At 46.7% G+C, this 10,599-nt stretch overlaps 1 protein-coding gene across 2 annotated transcripts in view; it reads left to right on the forward strand.

Moving 5' to 3' along the window:
• The first annotated feature begins 903 nt into the window (after positions 1–903).
• The window catches only part of ankrd50 (ankyrin repeat domain 50), a 46,074-nt gene continuing 36,378 nt past the window's right edge, over positions 904–10,599 (forward strand). The window contains exons 1-2 of one of the 2 annotated variants that reach the window (XM_072693488.1): positions 904–1,044; positions 1,705–2,864. In XM_072693488.1, the coding sequence (XP_072549589.1) occupies positions 2,374–2,864 (491 nt within the window). In that variant the 5' untranslated portion in view covers positions 904–1,044; positions 1,705–2,373. The other variant, XM_072693489.1, reaches the window with a different exon arrangement.

Consider the following 10,599-nt stretch of genomic DNA (forward strand, 5'->3'; position numbering starts at 1 on the left):
TGAAGTTCATGCTCAATCGTTATGATACATGTTATGTACATTATGTACAGTTATGTACGTTATGTACAGTAGGGCTGTATGGGAAATCTATTTTCAGTTGTGTTTATGCATATTTATGTATTTATTTGTTTATATTTGGTGCATATATACTTTTATATCAAATATATATCCATACATTTTATACATTCTGACTTGATTATCTCATTTTATTTTCTCATTTAAAAAAGCAACATTTTTCACACAATTAACATGTTCTGTATATCACTAGCACAAAAGTAAACAATATATAATTCATACAATTGAATAAATATGTATATATATACATTATTATACATAATAATGTATAAATACTTAATATGAATAAATAAAGAAGGAGATTATATATGTATATATAGTAGAAATATATATTCCAGTATTCAAAGTCAAAACTGTAATATGTACAGAACATTACACTACTCTCAGACCCAAATGAACACTTATATATATATATATATATATATATATAGTAATTTGTGGGAATGTAAGAGTTTAAGTGTTTGTACAAATAAATAAATAGAGGTTCCTGACACTGATATCAGAAGTGGCATAAGTGTTTAAATAAAGTATATATAATCTTATAAATCTGATTTAATCTCATATATATATATTTATAATATAAAGTATTTAAAGTCTTAATGTAGTTCATCAAAGCAGGAATTTCAAATAAACTTTGATTTCGTTTGATGTCATTCCATACACACCCTTTAAACCTGCGCTTTCATCGCGAAACTACAACTCCCAGCGTGCCTAGCGCCGCAGCCTTTTGTGGGCGGTGCGAGCGGCGCGGTGGGAGGGGCCTCGGCGCAAGAAAGAGAGAGAGAGAAAGAGCGAGCGAGCAACTGAAAGAGAGAGAGAGAGAGAGAGCGAGAGAGAGAGAGAGAGAGAGAGAGAGAGGAATAAGGTCGCTTTTGGAAATAACAACGGGCACTTCAGTCCCTGCTGGAGCTCCTAATCCTCCTCTTCAGGCTCACGAGGAGAAGACATCGACCCCCGACGAACCGAGAGGTGAGAGGGAGCCGACCGGTGGTCGTTTTTAAACACGATACCCCCCCTCCTCCTCCTCCTCCTCCTCCCGCAGTAACGACAAGAAGAAGAAGAAGCAGCAACATTGTGTCTGTCTGCGTTTGACTGAAGTTACCAGCAGATCCGGAGCTGAAGCCCTCTGCTCAGGCTGGTCTTCACCACAGGTCGCTCAGAGGCTCGGAGGAACGAGGGCAGGACGAGGGGTTGAGCGTTAGTCTTTGAACAGAAGCAGGAGGACCCTCTTCTGGTCATACGTGTGGGCTGCTGGGCTGTGAGGAGGTGCTTACTGTGTTACTGGGTGAAGAAGCTCTCTCAGGTTTTCTCAGCTGCATCAAAAAGCTGCTTTTGAACCCTGTAGGCGTTGAGGAGGGGGTGGTGGGGTATGTGAAGGGGGTAAAAGGTGGTGGGTGAATTGGGGAGGGTGGCCTTTTTGCCCCTGTGCTGCTGCAGGGATGGGAAGTGAGTGCAATTTAAAGCCCCATTTGAGGGGGTTGGTGGGTTGGGGGCTGAGGAGGAAGCCTGGGGAGTCAGTGGGGTCTTCATGATTTGAGGATTTGCAGACGTTTTAATGGGACTTGAACCTGTGCTGTTCTGTGGTCATGTTTTGACCCCTAGTCTTTGTGTTTTGTTGGTTTTTTTCAGGTCCCACCAGAAGGGGGGTGCACTGATGGACTGATGGACTGATGAACTGATGTTCGAGGGTCGTGTGATGGAAGTGCATCCCTTGGTCTGGCCTCCAGCGACCTTGGTAGTGGGCTCCAATCCCCAAGCAGTTCAACCCTAGGGACTGCGGTTGACAGTGGATGCTTTTTCTATGTGGCTCATTCCTGCTGAAGAGGGGTCAGAAATGTTGGACGCCAATGGGAAGAGTTGGGCAGTTTAACCCTAGTCGCTGCCCTCTTGTGACCCCCTTGTGACCCTTGTGTCAACAGGTCCAGACTTTGGTGCAGTTCATCTCAATAACTTAGTATAGTAATAACTGTGGAATAAGCCTTGGGATTGGATCATAAGCCTGGAGACGGACTCACTGTTGGTGCAATGGATCGGCGTGTCCATAGCTGGCCTGGGCGCTGTTGACCCACCAGGCGTTGGCAGCCTGGAAACCCTGCAAGCCATTATGCGCTGGGATCTTCTCTAGCATTCAAATTTCCCAGCGAGAGAAACCGCAAACACGTGAGGCTTAACGTAATCTCGCTTTCCTAATTAACCACCCATGCCTTATTCCAATACCCGATTACCTAAGCGAGTCCTAAGATGAGTCCGGATATCTGCATATTCAAGTAGCCACGCCCACCCTGACTCCTTTCCACCATGGCCCAGACCAGCTTGCTGCAGGGTAAGCGCTTCTATTGCCGAGAATGGGTCTTCCACAAGATCCAGCACTGCCTTCAGGAGAAGACCAACAACCTTGTGGCTGGGATGTCCGGCGCCCAGAGTGGCACCAGCGGGCCGCCAAACCCTGGGGGTGGAGCCTCTTCCGGCACAGGAAAGTCAGGTTCCTGGGGGGTTCTGCTGGTTGGCGGCCCGGGCAGTGGTAAAACGGCACTCTGCACAGAGTTCCTCTGGCCTAGCGCTCCGCAGGGAGCCCACCGGGGCCTCCACCAGCTCTGCCTGGCCTTCCACTTCTGTCGGGCCGAGGATGCTGATACGGTGTGCCTAAGTGGCTTCGTGCAAGGGCTGGTGGCTCAGATCCGAGCTGGAGGACTCATCCCGCAGTACGAGGAGAAAATACGAGACCCTGCCGCCCAGAGTGCCCTGCAGCCTGGAGAGTGTGAGAGGAACCCCAGTGAAGCTTTTAAAAGGTGCGTAGGTGCCGAGGTTGAGTCTGCGGACTTTGTTGGAGGGTTGGGGTGGTGTGGACACCAGGGCTTGACCATTGTATTGGTTGACCAGTATTGAGGTTCTGTGGATTTTTTGGTATCTATAAAGTACCGGTGCTGCTTTGAAGGAGGTTGGAGCTGTGATTGGTCAGGAAGCTCCCAGCATACAAACCGTGATTTGCGTATTACAGCCTTCTGCAACAGCAGCATTACAAACAGCCACTTTCATGCTAATGTCAGACAAACGCTGTATATCTTACATATGGCTGAACGCTGTGTGTGGCGGGCTGGTGGGTAAAATGTGCTCATGCGGGTCTTTTCAGGGCAGAAGTGTGTTTATATTAATGACACATATGGATCACCTACAGGAGAATACCAACCCTCAGATCTTAGCAAAGATCCAGAGTTGAGCAATAAGGCAGGATGCTACACTTTCACGATATTGACATAATTAAACAGTGACAAGCTGGTTCTAAATACTTGTGGTATCTAGAACCTGCAATGTGTGTTGTTTCCTGGGCACTTTAGACTGTTTTGAAAGAACATCTTAAAGTTTAGAGATGGCATATTGGTATGGAGATGGGTATGGGTGTGTACTGGTGTAGGTGGATATGGATAGAGATGGGAGCATATGGGTTAGACTGTATGGATTGGTATGGGTGCATATGGGTAAGACTATTGGGAATGGCGAAAATGTTGGGAATGGCGTGCAGGATGGGTATGGGTGAATATGGGTAAGACTGTATGGATGGGTATGGGTTAGACAGTATGGATGGGTATGGGTGAATATGGGTAAGACTGTATGGATGGGTATGGGTGAATATGGGTAAGACTGTATGGATGGGTATGGGTGAATATGGGTAAGACTGTATGGATGGGTATGGGTGAATATGGGTAAGACTGTATGGATGGGTATGGGTGAATATGGGTAAGACTGTATGGATAGGTATGGGTGCATATGGGTAAGACTGTATGGATAGGTATGGGTGCATATGGGTTAGACTGTATGGATTGGTATGGGTGCATATGGGTAAGACTATTGGGAATGGCGAAAATGTTGGGAATGGCGTGCAGGATGGGTATGGGTGAATATGGGTAAGACTGTATGGATGGGTATGGGTTAGACAGTATGGATGGGTATGGGTGAATATGGGTAAGACTGTATGGATGGGTATGGGTGAATATGGGTAAGACTGTATGGATGGGTATGGGTGAATATGGGTAAGACTGTATGGATGGGTATGGGTGAATATGGGTAAGACTGTATGGATGGGTATGGGTGAATATGGGTAAGACTGTATGGATAGGTATGGGTGCATATGGGTAAGACTGTATGGATAGGTATGGGTGCATATGGGTTAGACAGTATGGATGGGTATGGGTTAGACAGTATGGATGGGTATGGGTATGAATGGTTATGGGTGTATACGATTATGGCTGCTGCAAGTGGTGCCATTTCTGGGTGTGTATAGGTGTGTGTGTATAGGTGTGTATAGGTGTGTGTGTATAGGTGGGTATAGGTGTATGTCAGTATGGGTGGGTATAGGTATATACAAGTAAGGATGGGTATAGATGGTATGAGTATAAATGAAAATGAATGGGTGTATATATATATACACAAGTATGAGTGGGAATGGTATATGTACATATGAATGGTATAGGTGTATATTTGTGTGGATGGGTATGAGGTCAAAATCAGTTGAGAATACAGAATGAGATCAGATGCAAAAGTTCACTTTCAGTTCACTTAATTTTATTAAAGCTAAAATTAATAGAGAATACAGTAACTACCCTAATGTGTAGCTTAAAACACACACACACACACACACACACACACACAGACACGCAATTCCCAGATATGGAGTGTTGGGATTTAGGACTGTGCTTGTATGCTTGTAAAATGCTTGTTATACAAAGGAAGCCTACACACACCCTGCACTCCAGCTAATACGTACCCTCATAAAACCCTTACTCTCAGACACACACCGGGCCGAGCCGTAGCACTGCTCTCAACAGTTCTCCTGTTTAAGCACCCCCTCCATAGTCTGTGTGTGTGTGTGTGTGTGTGTGTGTGTGTTGCGGCACCATGCTGTTAGTGCTCTGCGGTGTGTGTCAGGCTGTGTAAGGCCAGTTATTTTAGGAATCCTTCATGTTGGTATTCATGTCTTCAAAAGCATGACTTCCTATACAGTTGAGTCAGCTGGGCTCCATGGATAGCAGCACCGCCACTCGGACGAGGGGTTAGCTTAGCCTAGCAGTAGAGCTGTCTCTACTGCCCAGGGAAGGCTGGACGGCTTTCTGCTTCATTTTGGAGGAGCATTGCTCTGAGGATTTGATTGCATTCAGTGACAAGAGCATTATTGAGGTCAAGATGTTAGATCATTAGCAAGCCAACTCATCTCAAAAGTACTGGATGGAGCTCCTCCACCATCATTCCAGAGAACACAATTCTTCCACTGCTCCACAGCTCCTCAATGCTGGGGGGCTTTATACCCCTCTAGCCCACGCCTGGCATTAGGCAGCATGGAGCCAATAGGGTCATGATGTTGATCTGCTCCAGAGAGTCCTATTCTATTGGCAGTGTGTCTCTACAGGGACTAGACAAGCGGTGTGTGTGTACAGTAGCTGAATACATTCATTAGAAGGGGTGTCTACAGACTTTTGGACATGTAGTGAATGATAAAAATCAGACCTACATTAGACTCACTCTGAGACGTCGGATACAAACGACTACGCCGGCGTAAGCCGACCTGGTCTGGGCTGGTGGGTTATTTGTGGACTGAGTCGTGTGTTTAAGCGGGGCAGTCCCCCTCTCCAGAGACACACACACACACACACACACACACGTTCCCCTTCCCTGGCTCGCATGACTTGTTTTGGAGCAGTGGGTCAGCTGGACTGCCCTAGCCTGGTATGCGGTACAGAACATACACACACCCCTCTGTCTGAGCATCTGGTGTCACTTAGTGCACACACATATGCATGTGTGTATGTGTGTGTGTTTTGGGAGGTGGGGGTGAGGGTAGTAGGTTAAATGGTCATTAGATGAAATCTATTAGGTTTGGTGATCAGAGTTATTGATTTCAGCGCTGTGGGTTAAAACATAAAGGTGGTCTATAATAACTCATATGATTATGATTAGAGTATTAATATTACTGTGGGCTTTATAGAGTCGGGCACAGGACACATATTTTAACCCTGTTCACTCCACGACTTGAGAATCATCAGATGCTTAGAGATGTTTGGGGGGTATGTGGGGTGTTTGGGGACATGTGGGGTGTGTGGTGATGTTTGGGGATATGTGGGGTGTGTGGGGATGTTGGGGGGTATATGGGATGTTTGGGGGGTATGTGGGGTGTTGGGGATATGTGGGGTGTGTGGGGATGTTGGGGATATGTGGGGTGTGTGGGGATGTTGGGGATATGTGGGGTGTGAGGGGATGTTGGGGATATGTGGGGTGTGTGGGGATGTTGGGGATATGTGGGGTGTGTGGGGATGTTGGGGGATATGTGGGGTGTGAGGGGATGTTGGGGATATGTGGGGTGTGAGGGGATGTTGGGGATATGTGGGGTGTGAGGGGATGTTGGGGATATGTGGGGTGTGTGGGGATGTTGGGGATATGTGGGGTGTGTGGGGATGTTGGGGATATGTGGGGTGTGTGGGGATGTTGGGGGATATGTGGGGTGTGTGGGGATGTTGGGGGATATGTGGGGTGTGAGGGGATGTTGGGGATATGTGGGGTGTGAGGGGATGTTGGGGATATGTGTTGTTAAATCGCCTCAAAACACTCCTCGAACCTGTCTGTGCACATGTCACACGTTATAGGGTGAAGTCTTCGACCTGTAGCCGCTCATGGACTTGGAGGTCCAGCGCTTTTTTGAGCGAATAGACATCTCTGTTTCGCTTTATTTACAGTCCGAGCCTCCAGTTCTGGACTCTTACAGCTTACAGCTGTGAGACTAACTGGACCGTTTCAGGCTTGTTTAGCTGGTCTGGTGGAGCGAACCCAACGGTCCCAACGCAGTTCACTCTGCAGTTGTGGGAAACATTTAGCAGTTTGGCATTTCCTCAGAAAGCTGCAGATGTTTGAGACTGCCTGCTTCAGATGAACCCTTATGGGCCTCTTTTTGTAGCTCTTTTGCTCGACTAATTAAAGTGTGTTTATGTAATTATATAATTAAATACAACGGTATTCACATTTACGTTGGATTACGTTTAGTCTCTTGCCAAACCCTGAGACCACGTTCATCTCCACTGTAGAGGCTCAGATTCCTGCTCTGCTCTGCTCTGTCGGTCAGGGTCGAACTTCTCAGCCTCAGCAGATCTTTCTCAGTTGGGGTCTACTATTGAAGCCCACTGAGGACCAGTTTTCTACTCACAGATCATCGTCTGACCCTGTTTAGTGAAGCTCTGTGTCCATTTATTTATGAGTTATTAACTCTTATAAACAGCAGAAAGGCTCTTATTGTAAAGTGTGAAACTCATCAGCATTAATTAACGAGCCCCCTGGTGGAAGTGATGTTTATAAGGTGATGTCATTAATAAGGTGATATCATTATAATCATTAATCGTTAATGTTTGGAGCTTTAACAGTATGGATGGATGTGGGTCACTGTTCGGAGAGCAACAGCTCACTGGTGGAACTGCTTACTGATGTCCATAAGGTGTTTATGACCTCATTAATGACCATTAATAAGGGTGGTCATCCCCTGCTTGCTTCAGAGGTTGTAGCTTTAGAGTGTCGTAGCCTTGTTCTTGCCGTGGAATGAGGAGTACCAGGTGGCAGATGGGTTATCAGGCATGGAGCAAGTCATCTTTGGCTCAAGGACAGAGGTGCAGACAGTGCGTCTATCAAAACAGGCATGGAATCTGGGATCCATTACTCAGTCTGCATGCAGCTACGGTAGAGTCAGCCCGAGCGGAGGCCAAGGACGTTCCAAAATTCTGGAGCTTCAGTCGAGCCGGAGTCGCGATCTGCTGCGGAATCCTGCCCTAACAGCAGGCCCGATGATGTAAGATTCGTTACGTCCCACCGTGGATCTTGAGAAAATGTTGGGAATGGCGTGCTGGTGGTCTCTGGAGGGAAGGCAGGGAATGAACTTTGGAGCCAAAGTGCTTAGAAGCCGGAGTAGGACTCCAAGATAGAGGCCAAACCGAGTCACAGCTGTATTACACCATACGCTGCCTGGCCAAAAATTTGTGGACATCTGTTCATCTTGGGTGTTAACGGTGAATTTGCTGCAGTAACAGCCTCTACCATTCTAGGAAGGCACTAGATGTGCACTAGATTGCAGTGAGGATCATTTGATTGCATTCAGCCCTATGAGAGCAAGAGCATCAGTGAGGTCTGTAACTAACGTTGGATGATGATGAGGTCTGCCACTCCAACTCATCCCCAAGGTATTGGATGGAGCTTCACCATCACTCTAAAGCATACCACTGTACCTGTTACACATGATGGTGGGAGTGTTCTGAAGTCTGCAGGGAGATCTTTCCAAACGCCCACAGTTCCGTCCTCCCAAACCTGCCAAAATATTCAATGATGTTGAGGTCTGGACTTCTGAGAGCAGCATAAAATTCTGTTTAAGGCAGTAAGGCAGTATGGTCAGGTGGTCTACAGGATCTTGCAGGGGGTTGTTAGGGTTCCCATTGCCTCCCATTGCCATTTGCCAGAAGATCTTCTGACAAATGGAAAGCTTCGTTTGTATCTGATGGACGTTTAGCTGGAAGTGAATGCAGTGGTAACTCAAGTAGTACTGTAGTTTCCCGAAGCATTAAAGTGTGCAGTTCTCCAGGATGTGGGCTCAGGAACTAAGAGTGTACATTAAGAGACAGGAGGGGTGACGAGTTCACAGGAAATGCACTCCGGAGTGAAGGTCCACTGCATCGCTTGCATTTTGCGCATACTTGGCTTTGCGTGCATGGTCAGCTATTCATGGCCAGGGCAGGTTAAGAGTTCCCCTCAGGGCCCCACGGGCCGTTAACCTGCTTAGTCCCTTCCAACCAGATACTTTGCCCTAATGCAGAACGTCGGCCTCCTTCTCTTCCTAAGACACACTGAGTTAGTAGAAGATTCGGTTGCTTTAGAAGCTTCTTGAGCTGCATGACATATCGAACCTTCAGCACTTTTCCAGTCGTAGAATGTGGTAAACAAATCCGACAGGCCTTCAGGACGTCTACCCTGGAAACATTGAGTCCATAGGTCAAGGCGTAGCATTAACAGTCTACAGACCTGTGGGCTAACGGCTCCAGACGCAGTGTACACAATATCAGTGGACAGCACGGCTGTGATTTCCCAGTGTTTCAATTAATGTCCTTACTAAAGAAGGGTCATTCTGCTCTCCTGTCTCCACCTCATGGATTCTTCATGCATGTCTTGAGAGTTGAATCGTGTTTTGATGGCAGGTGGTTGGTATAACCTCAGTATCTGTCAAAGTAGAACATCAGACAGGCCCAAAAAATGAGGTCTGTCACTCACAGCTGGTTCAGTATTATTCGTTTATGGCGTTTTGATGGGTTTGCTGGTATCTAGTGGAATCTATTTTATAATATTCCCAGTGTCACTGCAGCACAACCCCAAAGCATGGTACATCCACCACCATGCTACACAGTTGAGAGGGTGTTCTTTTCATGAAATGCAGTGCCTTTATAGTTCTGTGTTGACCTCTCTGACATCAGTCCACAGCACTTGCTCATGTGTACATCCAAGACAGAAGGAAATTTGGTTGTCCGTGCTGTCAGTACTATCAGACCGTGGCATCATCTGCTGCGGCTGTTTGAGAGCAAACAGAAAGGCTGGTTGTTTAATTGCAATGCAAATTTGGAAAATGTATTCAGACTGAGGAATCTCTTTTAGGGTTGCTCACATGGTTTCTAAAACATCATTACCTTATAAGCCACCATCCGTTTGGTGGTTTAGTGGAATTGGAGCATTTTGTTTTGTCCAGGGTTTGCTGGTATGTTGTGGAATCTATTAATAAGTAATATTGACAGTAGCGCCACAGGCTGCAGCACAACCCAGAGCAGCTTCACAGTTGGCGAGGTGTTCTTTTCATAAAACATGGTTCCTTTTCTTTCTCAAATCTACCTTTTCTGATTGTGGGTATTTGTGGTTTTGGCTTCATCAGTCCACAGCAGTTCATACGCCAAAGAGTTTTGGTCAGTTTGTGCTCATGCTAACTTTTTAATTATGCAGAGAATTCTGGAAGTATATAAACCCTATAAGGAGGAAACTGAGCCTCTGTTAGTTAAGCTTGTCTACATTACTGTGTTTTGTCAGAAGGCCGGGAGTTTTCTGAACTGAGCTCAGTCTGTCAGCTTTGAAGGGGAAGAAGAGATGAGTGTGCACTCGAAGCGAGCCGTGTCGTATTTTACTGTAAGGTGTTTTTACAAACTCAGCAGGGCTTTGTTCGTTAATTTGGAAGCTGTCTGAGTCTGTTTAGACTGCTGTGCGGAGAGGGGCCATCATTTTACTGAATCACACACTCTCGCGCTCAGAGGGGGAATTAGGTGGGTCATGCTGGAGGTCTGGAGCGACTGAGGGGCTGTTTTGCTGAGAGGACAGGATGTGTTGTTGTTTAGCTGCGTGGCTGCGGCGGCAGGGTCAGCAGGAGGGCCTCTACTTCACTGGCTAAAACAATAACAGCGGGGGGGCGTCGGGCGTCCTCACTTCAGGTAAAGCCATATTTTGACGACAGAACAAGTTCACACAATTTTC

The sequence above is a fragment of the Salminus brasiliensis genome, chromosome 12 (assembly GCF_030463535.1).
Source record: "Salminus brasiliensis chromosome 12, fSalBra1.hap2, whole genome shotgun sequence".
In the NCBI taxonomy this organism is placed as follows: Eukaryota; Metazoa; Chordata; class Actinopteri; order Characiformes; family Bryconidae; genus Salminus; species Salminus brasiliensis.